The 20,117-nt window shown below is 35.5% G+C and overlaps 1 protein-coding gene across 1 annotated transcript; it reads left to right on the top strand.

The window, feature by feature from the left end:
• The first annotated feature begins 1,946 nt into the window (after positions 1 to 1,946).
• On the top strand, positions 1,947 to 18,519 carry LOC142235926 (uncharacterized). The gene is made up of 5 exons (XM_075307175.1): positions 1,947 to 2,019; positions 2,086 to 2,427; positions 8,076 to 13,391; positions 13,668 to 14,291; positions 18,087 to 18,519. Exons 1-5 carry the CDS (start codon positions 2,008 to 2,010, stop codon positions 18,441 to 18,443), a joined length of 6,651 nt encoding a protein of 2,216 aa, XP_075163290.1. The 5' UTR covers positions 1,947 to 2,007; the 3' UTR covers positions 18,444 to 18,519.
• The last annotated feature ends 1,598 nt before the right edge of the window (positions 18,520 to 20,117 follow it).

The raw sequence follows: 20,117 nt of genomic DNA, 5'->3' as shown, positions 1-20,117 counted from the left end.
TTCCCTACAAACCTATTGTTGTCCAATTTTCGTAAATGTAAATCCATTCCTTTAATAAATAGCAGATTTTTTGATCCTATCACTACAATTTTTTTATTGCATATTTTTATGTTAAAAAAATAATACCACATTCAAAACTTTATTATTATTATTTTATTTATTATTATTATATTATTTCTATGTTCGGTTCCAAAGATTTTGAACACTAATGATTTTGGTTTTTTCAGCTTTTTATTCATGAACTACCACAGTGCTTTAAAAACGTGCTAACGAAAACTTAAATTTCCAAATTCAGACTCTAAGTAGAAATTATTCTATGTATACGTTTTTAAAATAAAATGTTGAAAACCCTCTTCTATTTTTGAGCCCTATTTTGGTTTGTGGTCAAGATACAAAAACTCCACAAATTTAAAGACTATTTCATTAATTTTAAGAATTTTGTAGAATTGACCCTAGCCTTCTTTCATGTAAAGATACCCACTTTTAAGTTAAATCAATTAACTATAAGGACAAAACGACTTTATCGGCTTTTAGACAAGGAAAAAAGTTTATATAAGAGAAATTCACAAACGCTATTATAACCAAAATTCGCGGACGTATTTTAAGGACATGAAATCTTTGGCCTCACGACAATGTTTTTTTAGTGTACAAAGCAATTCACATCTACTATTTTAGTTTAGTAATATCATAATAAATTTAGATTATTATAATAACATAAAAAGGATAAACGAGTCAAATGCTAATATTCCTAATAATTTACTGACAGTTTATATAAGGAATTTGTATGGTAATAGTAGATTTAAAGTTTACGATAACTTTTACGAATACGAGGAAAAAACTTTACAACAAGGTGTATTTGCTCCAAAAATGCCCGGATAATGGCTGGAATAATTATTAATGCTTCAATTGAGCTTCGAATTATTTCATATTTCAATAGGAACATTCCGAAAATAAAAAAGCCAAAAATAGCTAAAAGGGTCATGAAAAAAAGCCAGAAAAAAAGCTAAAAGCTAAATGCATTTTTTTCCCGCTAAACGTCTTCAAAAAAAGCCAAATCTAGCGGGAAAAAAGCTAAATTGGCAACGCTGCTAGTGGCATAATAACTCTTTTGGTGCAAAATAAACTATAGCTCCAAATATTAGACATTTCTGCTCAGATTGTGACAAGACACCCATAAACATGTACCCCCTTTATGTTCTCCAAAACCTATACCAATGATACCCCAAAAATGCTTATGTTTACTAATTCAGTATGGGTGGTTTAGGGTATGATATGGTCGGCCCCGCCCGACTTTCTACTTTACTCACTTGTTTTTTTTTTTTACCGAAAAAATAATTTTATTCTTAATTACTTGTTATTTTACTGATTTGGGATGTAGCAGGAATATGAGTTGCAATCCGACCAAACCTACCTCAGTTCCTTTGCTGGCCTTTCTCTTTTATGTACTCTGTCCATTTTTTAATGTTTTTTCTTTTTATTAAGGTTGCTGTTGTAACCTTCTCTCCAATTCTTCAATCGTTCTTGATTGTTTACTGTGGTTATGGCTCACACTCTTGTAAGTTTCCAAGCCAATCAAGCTGTCATGAGATCATGGCCTACCTCAACATAAAGTTAGCCCTTACATCAACTGATCTTTTATATCTGGATAGAGTAAAGCAAACATGGTATAATCAATGCACATAGCATTACTTGCACTTTAATGTATCTGTGGAGGAATATTTGGTTTTGTGTATTCTGTTGTTAAATACTCTGGCTCTGGGGAACTTCAATGCCAATTGAGTTATAAAGACAGTATTTATCAGCTTTAGATGAATGGTTTTGTTGTGATTTGAAAATTTTTTTCGGGTGTTTTATGTTGGGTCATAAGATGCTTTAATTGTAATGGCCACTTAAAATTTTTTGAGTATATAAAGCCAATGGAATTTTAAAGAATCATAACAATTCTTATTGGATCTTCATCAGAGATACACATTAGCTCAGAATTAAAATAAAACAAAAAATCACAAAATGTTTAAAATTGTAAGTTGTAGAAATTTTCTATAGAAAAATTGAAATATTTTCAAAAATGTTTTTTAATAATTCCAGATAATATTCTCTGCCATCTTTACCATCACATTGGCCTATCCTGGTCTTTATGAAAGAACTGAGGTTCATTCTGCCCCATTGGTGACTGTCGAGGAAGAGCATGGTTATGCCAATGTTGGATCTATCGTCAAATCAGTACCATCTTCAGTATCTCATCAAAGTCATTCGGTTGTTCATAGTTCATCTCATGTCATAGAGGATGTTTTAGCTCCAGCTGTAAAAACCTCGTCTTACACTACCAAGAGTTTGCTAACTCCAGTGATAGAGACCTATTCGGCACCAGCTGTAGTCAAAACAGTGTCATCACCTGTAGTCCATACATATTCTGCTGCAGCTCCTTTGGTACTCCAGACATGGTAATGTCAAAATGTTATTTTAGTTTAAAAATACTGTTATAAAGAAATAAAAAAAAGCACAATTCTAAAAATACAAATAATGCATTATGTCGAATTTTAGTTAATGAAATATTCAGAAAAGACATTCATCTAATCCGGTTGAAATTTGGCCTTATAATTACCATGCGAATATTTGTTAACATTATTTATAGACTTTTCGATAAAAAGAGGATCAAGAACTAAGAAGACATATTTATTTTGCCTTTTTATCTAACATAGAGTACATATGGACTAAAATATAATTTGGAAGACAACGTTAAGAAGGTTTTATAGGCCTTGCTACCGATAACTGTTACCACAATCCAAGTAGTTTGATTGTGGATAACAGTTTTTAGTAGAAGTTTAAACACAATCTAAAGATTTTGTCTTTAACAATTTTGGTATTGATTCCGAGCCAACGAAGAAGAGATTACAAGTAAGGATACTTTTAAGACACAATTCTCTTTTAAATATGGGTTTTGTATACTTGCTTCTAGGAAGTAAATTTTAATACTTCGTTTTTTATACCCTCCACCATAAGACAGGGGGGGGTATATTAACTTTGTCATTCCGTTTGTAATACATCGAAATATTGATCTAAGACCCCATAAAGTATATATATTCTGTGTAGTGGAGAAATTCTGAGTCGATCTGAGCATGTCCGTCCGTCCGTCTCCTGAAATCACACTAAATTCCGAACGAAACAAGCTATCGACTTGAAACTAAGCACAAGTAGTTGTTATTGATGTAGGTCGGATGGTATTGCAAATGGGCCATATCGGACCACTTTTACGTATAGTCCCATATAAACGGACCCCTAAATTTGGCTTGCGGAGCCTCTAACAGGTTGGCTGATAAGTCCCCGATGTAACAAAGAAAAACACCTTCTTATACCCTCCACCATAGGATGGTGGGTATATTAACTTTGTCATTCTGTTTGTAACACATCGAAACATTGCTCTAAGACCCCATAAAGTATATATATTCTGGGTTGTGGTGACATTCCGAGTCGATCTGAGCATGTCCGTCCGTCCGTACGTCTGTTGAAATCACGCTAACTTCCGAACGAAAAACTATCGACTTGAAACTTGGCACAAGTGGTTGTTATTGATGTAGGTCAGATGGTATTGCAAATGGGCCAATCGGTCCACTTTTACGTATAGCCCCTATATAAACGGACCCCCAAATTTGGCTTGCGAATCCTCTAAGAGAAGCAAATTTCATCCGATCCGGCTGGTATATGGCGTTAGTATATGGTCTCTAACAAATATGCAAAAATTGGTCCACATCGGTCCATTATTTATATATAGCCCCCATGTAAACTGATCCCCCGATTTGGCTTGCGGAGCTTCTAAGAGAAGCAAATTTCATTAGATCCGGCTGAAATTTGGTACATGGTGTTAATGTATGGTCGCTAATGACCATGCAAAAATTGGTCTACATCGGGACATAATTATATATAGCCCCCATATAAACCGATCACCAGATTTGACCTCCGGAGCCTCTTGGAAGACAAAAAATTCTGATTCAATTGAAATTTGGTACGTGGTGTTAATATATGTCCTCAAACTCCCATGCAAAAATTGGTGGAAATCGGTCCATAATTATATATAGGCCCCATATAAACCGATCGCCAGATTTGACCTCCAGAGCCCCTTGGAAAAGGAAAATTCTTCCCATTCGGTTGAACCATGCAGGAATTGGTTCCTATCAGCCCATAATTATATATAGATCCCATATAAACCGATCCCCAGATTTGACCTCCGGTGCCTTTTGGAGAAGCAAAATTCATCCGATCTGCTTGAAATTTGGTACGTGGTGATCGTATATGATATTTAACAACCATGCCAAAGGTGGTCCATATCAGTCCATAATCATATATAGCCCTCATATAAACCGATCCCGATATTTGGTCTTGGAGTCTACTACATACCACGTATGTACTAACTCACAATTTAGAAAACGATGTTAAGAAGTTTTAAGATACCACAACCCAAGTAATTCGATTGTCGATTACAGTCTTTCGTAGAAGTTTCTACGCAATCCATGGTGGAGGGTACATAAGATTCGGCCTGGCCGAACTTACGGCCGTATATACTTGTTTTTTTATACCCTCCACCATAGGATGGGGGGTATATTAACGTTGTCATTCCGTTTGTAACACATCGAAATATTGCTCTAAGACCCCATAAGGTATATATATTCTGGGTCGTGGCGAAATTCTGAGTCGATCTGAGTATTTTCGTCCGTCCGTCTGTTGAAATCACGCTAACTTCCGAACGAAACAAGCTATCGACTTGAAACTTGGCACAAGTAGTTGTTATTGATGTAGGTCGGATGGTATTGCCAATGGGCCATATCGGTCCACTTTTACGTATAGCCCCCATATAAACGGACCCCCAAAGTTGGCTTGCGAGGCCTCTAAGAGAAGCAAATTTCATCCGATCCGGCTGAAATTTGGTACATGGTGTTAGTATATGGTCTCTAACAACCACGGAAAAATTGGTCCATATCGGTCAATAATTATATATAGCCCCCATATAAACCGATCCCCAGACTTGACCTCCGGAGCCCCCTTGGAAGAGCAAAATTCATCCGATCCGGCTGAAATTTGGTTCATGGTGTTAGTATATGGTCTCTAACAACCATGCAAAAATTGGTCCACATCGGTCCATAATTATATATAGCCCCCATGTAAACCGATCCCCCGATTTGGCTTGCGGAGCTTCTAAGAGAAGCACATTTCATCCGATCCGGCTGAAATTTGGTACATGGTGTTAATGTATGGTCTCTAATGACCATGCAAAAATTGGTCTACATCGGGACATAATTATATATAGCCCCCATATAAACTGATCACCAGATTTGACCTCCGGAGCCTCTTGGAAGACCAAAATTCATCTGATTCAGTTGAGATTTGGTACGTGGTGTTAATATATGGCCTCAAACTCCCATGCAAAAATTGGTCGAAATCGGTCCATAATTATATATAGGCCCCATATAAACCGATCTCCAGATTTGACCTCCAGAGCCCCTTGGAAGAGCAAAATTCTTCCCATTCGGTTGAACCATGCAGGAATTGGTTCCTATCAGCCCATAATTATATATAGCTCCCATATAAACCGATCCACAGATTTGACCTCCGGTGCCTTTTGGAGAAGCAAAATTCATCCGATCTGCTTGAAATTTGGTACGTGGTGATCGTACATGATATTTAACAACCATGCCAAAGGTGGTCCATATCAGTCCATAGTCATATATAGCCCCCATATAAACCGATATATATATATATATATATATATATATATATATATATATATATATATATATATTGTCTAGTTTTGGAATCTCTATAATATCATACTTGCAATTTGAAATATATTTTAACTCCAGATGTCGTTAAGAATACTTTCGTTAACTTTTGGATTGTATGAATTTTGTTACGATATTTACATTAGTTGGTAATACATAAATTGAATAAAAACTCACTTGCGATTCAACCACGAAACGACTCACTTGGTAAGACTTTTTTTTCCTCCCTTGCTGGTCTAAGCACAATTGCAAACCATCCACTTTCTTCCTTTTCCTTTCATGTGGACCGAATTTGGAACATTGTTCGAGGTGATATTTCATCTGACCTATATCAGCTAATCGATTCTATTTTTTCTCCATTCTTTTGTGACTACTCAAGAAAAAAGTCCCACACGTTCATTATTTGGTCCTTCGAGCCGGATCTTGAGAGACAGTCCACATCACTAGTATTGGTCAAGGAATCATCTGCTCCTCATACTCTTGGATCATCTCGATTTCCAAATTATTCCAGGTTTGCTTTCCATTTTGTTCTCTGGTACGTACTTATGTAGCAACTAATTTAGTCTTATGCAAACGATTGATATCAATAGTGCGTGTGACCGGACGAAAAATATAAATTCGTGTCGTTATCGTTTCAAGAATCACAAATTGAGCTCAGAAAAGTGCGAGTCGCGAAGGTCTCTATGAATTTATGAATAATTTGTATAAAACATATATAATGTGCCAGTTTCAGTGGAAATATTCTCCGTAATTATATACAAAATTTCATAAAGCTCCATATAGTGTTCGCTAATATTTATAATTTTGGAGGAAATTTCGTGTTTTTTGAGGTATAATTCAAGTATAAAGTCAGGGGGCAATTTCTGTATCAAATGCAGTAAAAAGTTTGTAAGGAAAATTACCATAAACTGCCCCCATGAAACGTGAAATTTCTACATAACCTCAAAGTGTAAGATATTTAAAGAAAAAGAATAATAATATCATGTGGTGTTGAAAGAAGCAAATATACAAATATATATATATATATGTCTTCTACCAATTTTCATTTCGTGGATTAACCGTTACTTTTCACATTGCGCCTTGCCTGAATAGTTATTGGTACGTACGTTCTACACTTTTTTCTCTTTGTCTATTCTATATTTCATATACCTTAGCGAGAGGGCTAACAAAGAAGATCACAAACAAAGTGTTATACTTCAAAGGCAATCTTCTCTTTCCTTTTTTTGATTGGCATATTTATTTCCAGTGTTCTCTTTGAATAATAGCTCCCTATACAAATATCTTGCTACGAGTACCACCATATATGCGAATAGACAGATTAATGTTGGATACTAACAAAATACTCAATCGAAATAAAATAGCCGAGTTTTTTTGATGAGTACTTCCCACCACTCAATTTTTTTCCGAATTTTAGTTTTAAAATTGTTTTTTGTAATTTGTAATAGAAAATCATATTTCTCATATTTGGAGAAAGACTACATATTTTTTTGTTTTGAGAATAATACTCATCCGTAAATACAACAAATATATACTTGAAATATTCTCACGTTGGTAATCCTGCATTTGTTACACATATATTTGTGCCTGCCGACATTTTTTTATCTGGCAAATATTTTATACTTTATACATATCGATAATCATTTATTGTTTTTGTGTACCTAACGGCTAGACCACTTTCCAAGGAGAATAAGAAGCAGCATTTACTCGTCATTGTCTTCCAATATTTTTTTTTTTTTTTACTCTTTATGTTCCATTCCATCATTTCCACTCGTTACATTTACTCGTTGCTGAATGCAAAATTATTGTAAACAAACAATTGGAAAGAATAATTTATTTATTTTTTTTTTTTTTTTCACGAAATGAGACATATACATGGAATTGGCGAGTAGGAATTTCACTTTATCGGAAGAAACTTAGGAGATGTGGTGTCCATATATACGCCCTCAAGTCATTATTTCATATGTCATTGGGGGACACTGAACAACGAAAGTATTCATAGGGTTGTTTTTTCTTTACTTTCCAATCCATATTTAGTTTGAAGCAATATTTGCTTTTTATATATGAAAGGGGACATTTACGTTCTTCCAGGAATTCTTGGCAAAGGTAAAAATTTTGTATGATTACACTTTTATGCGAATATAAGAGTTGTGTGCTACATCAGATCTTTGAACATCCTTCATCCAATTTCTCATTAATCGGTCTTATATCTTTCCCGGGTTGTGGATATTATACGATTCACTGCCACAACTCTACTTCGTCCCAAGTTTATCTGTATTATCCTAGTTGATCCCATATTGTTCGCAGGAGATAATGGCGTTGGATAGGTTCATCAGGGCTAACGATAAATTGGTCAAATTCGAGCAAGAGCTCACCGAACAGGTCATATCGGAATCGAGTGTGTTTGCTCTTGAAGTTCATCGAGACGAGTTGAAGGCCATATGGGTAACGATCAAGACATTGTACGAAAAGTGTATCGATGAGCTTGACGAGGAGGATGGAGTTGAGAATGGCGAAAAAACTAAAAAGATGCAGACTAGAACCCAAACTCGGACCGATAAACGAAAAGACGCGGATTCAGATTCCGAAACAGACTCCGATCAAGAAGGTTCTGAACTCGACAGCATAAACGCTAGATTCCATAAGTCTTATGACACATATGTGATGCTTGTTGCAAGGATAAGTTCCGATATTCACTCCAGATCTAGGACCGAAGTAACATCCCAGGTCACGTCCTCACGCAGTAGCTTCCATTTGCCTCCTTGTGACACCGAGTCCTTTAGGGGCGACTACCAGTCTTGGCCATCCTTTCGAGACATGTTCTCGGCTATATATATACGTAACTCGAGTCTTTCCAAAGTACAAAAACTGTTTCACCTACGTAACAAGACAAAAGGCGAAGCCTTCGACATTGTAAATAAGTGTCCTTTGACAAATGGCGGGTTTGACATCGCCTGGGCGAGTTTACAGGAAAGATTTGAAAACAAACGTCTACTCGTTCACAGCCAATTACGTATACTTTTTAATTTGTCACCAGTTGGTTTAGAATCTGGTGAAGAGATAAAATGTCTCCAACGTGACATAAATTCATGTATTTCCTCCTTAGAACTATATGACATTGATATATCGTCCTGGGATGCTATATTAGTATATATCTGTTCAACGAAGCTCCCTAGAACTACCTTGTCATTATGGGAACAATCGCTTCAAAATAAGAAGGATATTCCCAAATGGTCGGCTCTCAATGACTTTTTGTCCAACAGATTCCAAACATTGGAAACCGTTAGTGAAATCAATTCTCACCACAATTCGAGGAAGTCTGCCGTATCACATTCCACCACAAAACCGTCAAACCCATCCGCTTCTAAAAAGATAAACAGCAACCATGCTCAAGTTTCTTCCAATCAAACAACCACAATATCCTGCAATCTGTGTCCATACGAGTCCCATCCTATTCGTAAATGCCCAAAATTTCTTTCAATGTCTGTCGACGAGAGATTATCATGCATTCGAGACCTTAACCTTTGCATAAATTGTTTTTCCCGAGGTCACTCGATTAAGAAGTGTAAGAGTTGGTATAATTGTTCCTTCTGTCGTAAAAGACATAACTCTCTTTTACATCGAGAACCCATAGCGCAGTCCAATGATACGACTCCTAATCTCACTAGCTCACTACAGTCCACACATTCCAATATTCAAGTAGAGTCTACTCATTCGGCTGAGCCATTTAATCAACCGTCCACCAATGTCCAATCTTGCTTCGCCGTACATGCTCAAAATGTTCTCTTGGGAACAGCTGTTGTTAAAATTAGACATTTGGGTTTGGAATATCTCGTACGAGCTTTAATTGACTCTGGTTCACAGGGAACTTTTGTTTCTCAGAAGATTTTTGATCTTCTTAAACTACCATTCCATCCGATAGAGGCCGAAATTTCGGGGTTAAATGGGGTTACCTCGGCAAACGCAAGGAAGCTTGCTTCATTTTCCATAAGCCCTCGATATGATTCCGATTTGGAGTTAAAGGTTAAGGCCTTAGTGGTTCCCGGGTTGTCTGGCAATCTTCCTACACGTTCGATCTCGCCACACATTTTAAAGAATTTCCCAAATTTACAATTGGCAGACCCAAAATTTTATGAAAGCTCCCGAATTGATCTTCTTATCGGAGCTGATGTTTTCAATCAAATTCTACTCGATAATATACGGCGTAATATTTGTGGCTCATTAATTGCTCAGGAGACGGTTTTCGGCTGGATAGTCACTGGACCTATCCAGAACAACACCAATGTATCCTCCTATTCCACCATAGTCTCATATTTTACTGAGACAACTCTGGAAAAACAGCTTAAGCGTTTTTGGGAGGTGGAAAATCTTCCGCAAAATCCTCTGCCATCCTCTGCCGACGAGTATTGCGAAAAGCTGTATTCAGATACTACTACACGAGATTGTGATGGTAGATACATCGTGTCGCTTCCCTTTAAGGAGCCATTTTTAGATAAATCGATTCAATTGGGACAGTCAAGGGCTATTGCTTATGCACAATTCGTCAGAAACGAACATCGTTTGTTAAAAATTCCTGATCTTAAACACAAGTATGACACTGTTATCCAGGAATACTTGGATCTACGTCACATGGAAGCTGTTGCTTCTCCCCCGTTAGATGGGCATTCTGAAAACTACTATCTTCCCCACCATTCTGTTATGAAGCCAGAAAGTACCACGACTAAGGTCCGAGTGGTATTTAATGCGTCGTGTCCAACTTCTTCTGGCAAGTCCTTGAACGATATACTTTATCCAGGTCCTGTGCTCCAAAAGGACATAACTATACTTCTTTTGAAATGGCGTTTCTATCGTTATGTGTTTAGTGCCGACATCGAAAAGATGTATAGGCAGATAAAGGTGAACTCAAGGGACACTCCTTTTCAGCGTATTCTTTTTCGTTCGGATCCTTCGGGTCCAATCCATGACTACGAGCTTAAAACTGTTACGTTTGGTGTAAATGCGGCACCATTTCTAGCAATAAGGACATTGTTGCAACTAGCTGCCGATTCCAAAAGTAGATTTCCATTGGCAAGTGAGATAATTGAAAACGACATGTATGTCGACGATATCATTACTGGTGCCCATAACATGGATTCGGCTCTTGTTGCAAAAAAGCAACTGATTGCAGCACTTGACTCTGCTTGTTTTCCTCTTCGAAAATGGGCTTCAAATTCTACTGAAATCCTGAGTGACATGCCAAAACAACACTTGTTGAAGGAAGACTTTCTGAGTTTCGAGGATAGTAGCCAGACGAAAACATTGGGTGTGCGTTGGAACGCAAAATCTGATCGTTTCATATTTTCAACTAATGTATTATCCCATAGAGCTGAGTATACTAAGCGGCAGGTTCTAGCGGACATCGCTAAAATTTTCGACCCAGCTGGATGGCTGGTTCCCATAGTAATTCTTGCTAAGATACTGATGCGGAAAATATGGCTTTCTGGTGAAGGCTGGGATGAAAACATTTCACATGATTGTCTTCGAGATTGGAAAAAATTTCGTGACAGCTATTCCATGGTCGAGAGCATACAATTACCACGATGGGTTTCATACTCCCCCACATGCAAGATAGAGTTCCATGCGTTTTCCGATGCATCCGAAAATGCATACGCAACAGCTATATATGTTCGAGTTCTTTTGGAAAACAATTCAATATGTGTTAATTTGCTAGCCTCCAAATCTCGAGTTTCCCCTGTGAAAACCCTTTCTATTCCCAAACTCGAGCTTTGCGGAGCTACTCTTATGGCCGAAACAGTCGATTCCATTATTCCTTCTATGAAGATCCCTAATGCCGAAATTTACAAATGGACCGACTCGACCATTGTGCTTGCTTGGTTGCAAAGACCACCATGTCATTGGAAAGTGTTTGTAGCGAATCGAGTTTCTATTATAGCAAATAAAATCGGGACGGACAAATGGCTTCATATAAATACTGCTTATAATCCTGCGGATTTAGCCAGTCGTGGTGTCTATCCACAGGATCTTATTAATAATAGCTTGTGGTGGCATGGGCCAGAGTGGCTTCAAAAACCGGAAGATTGTTGGCCTTCTAACGCGAATTCTTTCCACGATACCGACCTCGAAAAGAAGCCTGTATGTGTACACATGACAGTTCTTCCAGATTCCGAAGACATTTTACAAAGATTTTCATCCTTCAATCGGGCAATCCGAGTTTTGTGTTATGTATATAGATTTATTCACAATACGAGTTCGAAGTATGTGTCCTGTAATCATCCCACAAGATCCTTGTCAACACAAGAGGTGTTAAAAGTGAAAAATTGTCTAATTATGCTTGCACAAAAGAAATTTTTTCCTAAGGAGTATCAGGCACTGTCACAAAAACGCGACGTACCAAAAACATCATCTATTCTGAATCTTAATCCATTCCTGGATAGTAATGGCTTAATCCGCTCATTGGGTAGACTCGTTTACTCCCCCTCTCTAGACTACGATGAGAAACACCCAATTATTTTGTCCTATCACTCCTATTTTACAAAGCTTTTGGTTCAATTTACGCATGTACATGTCTCCTTGCATGGGGGTAATCAAGAGGTTGTTAATCTTATCCGAATGCAGTATTGGGTACCCCGATTGAGGAACCTGGTGAAATCTGTAATCCATAGCTGCAAAATCTGTGTCCTTCACAAAAAGAAAACACTGTCCCAAATGATGGCCGCCTTGCCCCCAGAACGTACCACGTTTCATAGACCATTTTATTCTACTGGTATAGATTTTGCGGGCCCATTCGATATAAAAAGTTTTATTGGAAGAGGCTCCAGACTCACCAAAGGCTATGTCTGTCTCTTCGTGTGTTTCGCTACTAAGGCAATACACCTAGAACTGACTTCCTCCTTATCTACTCCTGTTTTTCTAGCGGCTTTCCAAAGATTTATTTCACGAAGGGGATGTCCTAGACACATATATTCCGATAATGGTACCAATTTTGTTGGTGCCTCGAAAGAAATTAGCAGGAATTTTCTTGAGGCTTCCCGTTCAGGAATAATTTCACAATTCATCCATCAAAATGTGTCCTGGCACTTTATTCCACCCGGTGCTCCACACATGGGCGGCTTATGGGAAGCCGGCGTTAAAAGTTTTAAGACACATTTCAAAAAAGTCTCTGGAGGTTTCAAGTATTCATTCGAAGAATTTTGTACTCTTTTGGCAAAAATTGAAGCTTGTCTAAACTCTAGACCGATTTCAACTATGTCTGAAAATCCAGGTGACTTAAATCCTCTCACTCCAGGACATTTTCTGACCGGAAATGCCATTCTAGCTCCACCAGAACCTATTTCAGACGATCGTCCAGAATCCATAGTAAATCGGTGGCAACGGGTGAAGGTCCTGCACCATCATTTTGTTCAGAGATGGAAATCTGAATATTTAAAGGAACTTCACAAAAGAAATAAGTGGAAGCAACCGGAGAAGAATATTGATATCGATTCTATTGTGGTAATCCGTGACGAAAATACATCTCCAAATGAATGGAGAATTGGGCGGGTCACACGGTTTTTTCCCGGAAAGGACAACCGCGTTCGAGTAGCTGAATTGTACACACAAAAGGGAGTTATAACGCGCCCTATTGTAAAACTCGTTATTCTTCCAACTCAATGACATTGTTTTTTTGCTGTTTTATTTTTCAATTTATTTTCAGATTAAATAAGTTATATTTTCCATCCTTTTTTGAGAAAAAAAAAAAAAACCAAAAAAAAAAAAATGCCTCGGATTATAACAAACCGTCCGGCCGATTCGAATCAAGCTCTCAATAGACGGCAACAGAAATCATTTCAGTGTCGGGTTTGCTCAAAACATCATCCATTGCGATTTTGCCATAAATTTTTATCACTGGATTCCAAAAAGAGGCAAAAGGTTGTAGAACGCTATAAATATTGCAAAAATTGCTTGGCTCATCGACATTCCCAAGCAAGATGTTTTTCTAAAACAGGATGCCACAAATGTCATCGCCCACACCACACACTACTACACCGAGACTCTGCATCATCTCATGAGAATGATCATATTGAAAACCTTTCAACAGAATCTGCCATAGCACCTAAGTTTCAAACACCGCTCATTACCATCTTACCAACTGCTACAGCAAAACTTGTTCACGATGGCCGCCTACATTCTATACGGCTTCTCATCGACACTGGCTCTTCTGTTAGCCGTATATCGAAAGAGGTCGTAACGAAATTCGGTATCGTAACTAATCGTCTTGGAGACTCCCTTATGTGTCAAGTGACTATACGCTCTCATTCAAATCGACAGTTTCGAATTACGGCTGTAATGCGTGTGGATAATCGCATAAGCATGAGAACACCTTCGAAATCTTTGCCAGGACCTTTAAAGGATAAGTTCGTTAATCTTGTACTAGCAGATCCTTGTTTTTCCGAAACTGGTGCTATTGAAATGATTTTGGGTGCCGACCTCTACCCTAAAGTTATGCTAGCTGGAATAATACCTAATATTGATGGAAATTTAATGGCCCAAAATTCAACACTAGGGTGGCTTATATCAGGCAACTGCCCATTGTAACTCAATATCGACTATTTGAAATATTTTTTGTAATATTTATGAAATTTTCTGAAGCAAATGATTTTTTTTTTTTTTTTTTTTACAAAACTTATTAATTTAACTAATCATAGCTTACGAACGAACAAGAATGAAATTAATTACTATTATTATTACTTTTTTTTTGATGGTACCCATCAAGGGGCCCGGAATGTCTAGTTTTGGAATCTCTATAATATCATACTTGCAATTTGAAATATATTTTAACTCCAGATGTCGTTAAGAATACTTTCGTTAACTTTTGGATTGTATGAATTTTGTTACGATATTTACATTAGTTGGTAATACATAAATTGAATAAAAACTCACTTGCGATTCAACCACGAAACGACTCACTTGGTAAGACTTTTTTTTCCTCCCTTGCTGGTCTAAGCACAATTGCAAACCATCCACTTTCTTCCTTTTCCTTTCATGTGGACCGAATTTGGAACATTGTTCGAGGTGATATTTCATCTGACCTATATCAGCTAATCGATTCTATTTTTTCTCCATTCTTTTGTGACTACTCAAGAAAAAAGTCCCACACGTTCATATATATATATATATATATATATATATATATATATATATATATATATATATATATATATATATATATATATATATATATATATATATATATATATATATATATATATATATATATATATATATATATATATATATATATATATATATATATATATATATATATATATATATATATATATATATATATATATATATATATATATATATATATATATATATATATATATATATATATAGATAGATATATATATATATATATATAGCCATCAGATAAATCGATCCCCAATCACACAAAAATTGGTCCATATCAAGTTCATAATTGTAAATAGACCCCTTATAAGCGACCCCTATATTTCAATTCTGGCTCTCTACGTATTGTCTACTACATACCACGTATGGACTAACTCACAATTGAGAAAACGATGTTCAGAAGTTTTAAGATACCACAACCCAAGTAATTCGATTGTCGATGACAGTCTTTCGTAGAAGTTTCTACGCAATCCATGGTGGGTACATAAGATTCGGCCTGGCCGAACTTACGGCCGTATATACTTGTTTTTTTTTTTTTATACCCTCCACCATAGGATGGGGGGTATATTAACGTTGTCATTCCGTTTGTAACTCATCGAAATATTGCTCTAAGCCCCCATAAGGTATATATATTCTGGGTCGTGGTGAAATTCTGAGTCGATCTGAGTATGTCCGTCCGTCCGTCTGTTGAAATAACGCTAACTTCCGAACGAAACAAGCTATCGACTTGAAACTTGGCACAAGTAGTTGTTATTGATGTAGGTCGGATGGTATTGCCAATGGGCTATATCGGTCCACTTTTACGTATAGCCCCCATATAAACGGACCCCCAAATTTGGCTTGCGAGGCCTCTAAGAGAAGCAAATTTCATCCGATCCGGCTGAAATTTGGTACATGGTGTTAGTATATGGTCTCTAACAACCACGGGAAAATAGGTCCATATCGGTCAATAATTATATATAGCCCCCATATAAACCGATCCCCAGATTTGACCTCCGGAGCCCCCTTGGAAGAGCAAAATTCACCCGATCCGGTTGAAATTTGGTACGTGGTGTTAGTATATGGTCTCTAACAACCATGCAAATATTGGTCCACATCGGTCTATAATTATATATAGCCCCCATATAAACCGATCCCCCGATTTGGCTTTCGGAGCCTCTAAGAGGAGCAAATTTCATCCGATCCGGTTGAAATTTGGTACGTGGTGTTAGTATATGGTCTCTAACAACCATGCAAATATTGGTTCATACCGATCTTAAGTATATATAGCCCCCATTTAAACCGATTTCCAGATTTGACCTCCGGAGCTATGGGAGGAGCAAAATTCATCCGACCCGGTTGAAATTTGATACGTGGTGAAATTTGGTACATTGCGCTAGTTATAGCCGCTAACAATCATGCCAAAATTGGTCCATATCGGTATATAGTTATATATAGCCGATTATATGATTGAAATCGGTTCAGATTTAGATATAGCTTCCATATATATCTTTCGCCCGATATGGACTTATATGGCCCTAGAAGCCAGAGTTTTATTCCGATTAGGTTGAAGGAGTACAATTAGTAGTATAGTCAAGTGTGCCAAATTTGATTAAAATCGGTTCAGATTTAGATATAGCTTCCATATATATCTTTCGCCCGATATGGACTTATATGGCCGCAGAAGCCAGAGTTTTGGGCCAATTTGGTTGAAATTTTGCACTAGGAGTACAATTGGAAGTTTAGTCATGTGTGCCAAATTTGATTGAAATCGGTTCAGATTTAGATATAGCTCCCATATATATCTTTCGCCCGATATGGACTAATATGTTTCTAGAAGCCACAGTTCTGGCGCAATTTGGTTGAAATTTTGCACTAGGAGTACAATTGGCAGTATACTCAAGTGTGCTAAATTTGATTGAAATCGGTGCAGATTTAGATATAGCTCCCATTTATAGCTTTCGCCCGATTTACACTCATATGACCACAGAGGCCAATTTTTTAATCCGATTCAGTTGAAATTTTGCACAGGGAGTATATTTAGCATTGTAGCTGTGCGTGCCAAATTTGGTTGGAATCGGTTCAGATTTAGATATAGCTCCCATATATATGTTTTTCTGATTTCGACAAAAATGGTCAAAATACCAACATTTTCCTTGCAAAATCGCCTCTGCTTAGTCGAAAAGTTGTAAAACTGACTTTATTTTTCCTTAACTTCAAATACATATATATCGAGCGATATATCATACATAAACTTTTGTGAAGTTTCCTTAAAATTGCTTCAGATTTAAATCTTTCCCATATTTTTTTTTACTAAGATTGCATTTCACCCTAGTGCATTAGCCAACTTAAATTTTGAGTCTATAGATTTTGTAAAAGTCTATCAAATTCTGTCCAGATCGAGTGATATTTAAATGTATGTATTTGGGACAAACCTTTATATATAGCCCCCAACACATTTGACGGATGTGATGTGGTATCGAAAATTTAGATCTACAACGTGGTGCAGGGTATAATATAGTCGGCCTCGCCCGACTTTAGACTTTCCTTACTTGTTTTTTAATTAAGGTTGCCGTTGTAACTTTTCTCCCATTCGTCAATCGTTTTGAATGTTTACTGTGGTTATGGCTCACACTCTTGTAAGTTTCAAAGACAATCAAGCTGTCATGAGATCATGGCCTACCTCAACATAAAGTTAGCCCTTACATCAACTGATCTTTATATCTGGATAGAGTAAAGCAAACATGGTATAATCAATGCACATAGCATTACTTGCACTTTAATGTATCTGTAGAAGAATATTTGGTTTTGTGTATTCTGTTGTTAAATACTCTGGCTCTAGAAAATTTCAATGCCAATTGAGTTATAAAGACAGTATTTATCAGCTTTAGATGGATTGTTTTGTTGTGATTTGAAATTTTTTTCTGATGTTTTATGTTGGGTCATAAGATGCTTTAATTGTAATGACCACTTAAAATTTTTTGAGTATATAAAGCCAATGGAATTTTAAAGAATAATAACAATTCTTATTGGATCTTCATCAGAGATACACATTAGCTCAGAATTAAAATAAAACAAAAAATCACAAAATGTTCAAAATTGTAAGTTGAAGAAATTTTCTATAGAAAAATTTAAATATTTTCAAAAAATGTTTTTTAATAATTCCAGATAATATTCTCTGCCATCTTTACCATCACATTGGCCTATCCTGGTCTTTATGAAAGAACTGAGGTTCATTCTGCCCCATTGGTGACTGTCGAGGAAGAGCATGGTTATGCCAATGTTGGATCTATTGTCAAATCTGTACCATCTTCAGTATCTCATCAAAGTCATTCGGTTGTTCATAGTTCATCTCATGTCATAGAGGATGTTTTAGCTCCAGCTGTAAAAACCTCGTCTTATACTACCAAGAGTTTGCTTACTCCAGTGATAGAGACCTATTCGGCACCAGCTGTAGTCAAGACGGTATCATCACCTGTGGTCCATACATATTCTTCAGCTCCTGTGGTACTTCAGACATGGTAATTTACAAAATGTAATTTTAGTTTAAAAATATTGTTATAGAGGAATAAAAGAACAGAGTTCAACGTAAAAAATAGTATTTTATGCCAAATTTTATTGAATATCTAGAAATATCAAGAAAAACACAATTAAGAAAAGTAGTAGTTCATTAAATCACATCTACAGAATAGGAAAACCTTTGCAGTGTAGGATATTGGTTAGAATTAAAATCATAAAACGATTTTACGACACGTTTGCCATTTAAGCCCAAAATAATGTATTAAAATCTGGAGAACATTTTACCAAAAAACTGCCAAACAACAACATCTTATTTCGCAAAATTTTATTTCTATAGAAGATTTTGTCGAAATTTTAATTCTATACAAAATTTTGTCGAAACTTTATTTCTATAGAAAATTTTCTCAAAATTTTATTTCTATAGAAAATTTTGTGAACATTCTACTTCTATAGAAAATTTTGTCTAAATTTTATTTCTATCGAAAATTTTATTTCAATAGAAATTTTTCTCAAAAATTTATTTCTATAAAAAACTTTGTCAAAATTGTATTTCTATAGAAAATTTTGTCAAAATTTTCTCAAAATTTTATTTCTATAGAAAATTTTGTGAACATTCTACTTCTATAGAAAATTTTGTCAAATTTTCTGTAGGAAATTTTCTCAAAATTTTATTTCTTTACAACATTTTCACAAAATTTTATTTTTATATTGTCAAAATTTTATTTTTATAGAAACGTATGTCAAAATTTTCTTTTTAAAGAAAATTTTCTCAAAATTTTTTTTCTATAGAAACTTTTCTATAGAACTCTTCTATAGAAATAAAATTTTGAAAAAATTTTCTATAGAAATAAAATTTTGACAAAATTCTCTATAGAACTACAATTTTCTAAAGAAATAAAATTTTGTCAATATCTCCTATATAAATAAAGTTTTGACAAAATTTTCCATAAACATAAAATCTTGAAAAAATTTTCTATAGAACTACAATTTTCTAAAGAAATAAAATTTTGACAAAATTTTCCGTAGAAACAAAATTTTGACAAAATTTTCGATAGAAATTAAATTTTGATAAAATTTTGTAAATAAATAAAATTTGGACAAAATCATCTGCAGGAATAAAATTTTTGGAAGATTTTCTATAGAAATAAAATTTTGGCAAAATTTTTTATAGAACTAAAATTTTGGCAAAACTTCTATATAAATAAAGTTTTGACATCATTTTCTATAGAAATATAATTTTTGCAAATTTGCTATAAAAATGAAATGTTGACATAATTTTTTTGTAGAACTACAATTTTCTAAAGAAATAAAATTTTGACAAAATTTTCTGTAGGAACAAAATTTTCTGTAAAAGTAAAATTTTGACGAAATTTTCTACTGAACTAAAATTTTCTAATGACATGATTTTTTTTTTCAAATTTGTCTACAGAAATAAAATTTTAACAAAATTTTGGTAAAATAGAAATAACTAGTAAATAAGTGTTGTTGTTTTCCAGATAGTTTTTTAGGACCCTAGGTTATGGGGCTAATTTTCATGAGGCCCATATTTATATAGTTTTTAATTGGTGCTTTGGAGTTTTTCTATTACTAAAGCCTGTGAAATACATGCCATCAAGCGTTTACATTTCCTCTGGACAGTTATTTCGTGTTACACCCGTGTAGATTGCTTTAGTTCCTACC

The sequence above is a fragment of the Haematobia irritans genome, chromosome 4 (assembly GCF_050003625.1).
Source record: "Haematobia irritans isolate KBUSLIRL chromosome 4, ASM5000362v1, whole genome shotgun sequence".
NCBI lineage: Eukaryota > Metazoa > Arthropoda > Insecta > Diptera > Muscidae > Haematobia > Haematobia irritans.
This window is presented reverse-complemented; position numbering and strand designations above follow the sequence as displayed.

Excerpts from the sequence above, each read along its gene's own strand:
- LOC142235926 (XM_075307175.1), top strand. Across the intron at positions 13,392-13,667 it reads GAGTTATAACGCGCCCTATT|AGGCAAAAGGTTGTAGAACG; the intron begins GTAAAACTCGTT and ends GATTCCAAAAAG. Across the intron at positions 14,292-18,086 it reads ATATTGATGGAAATTTAATG|ATAATATTCTCTGCCATCTT; the intron begins GCCCAAAATTCA and ends TAATAATTCCAG.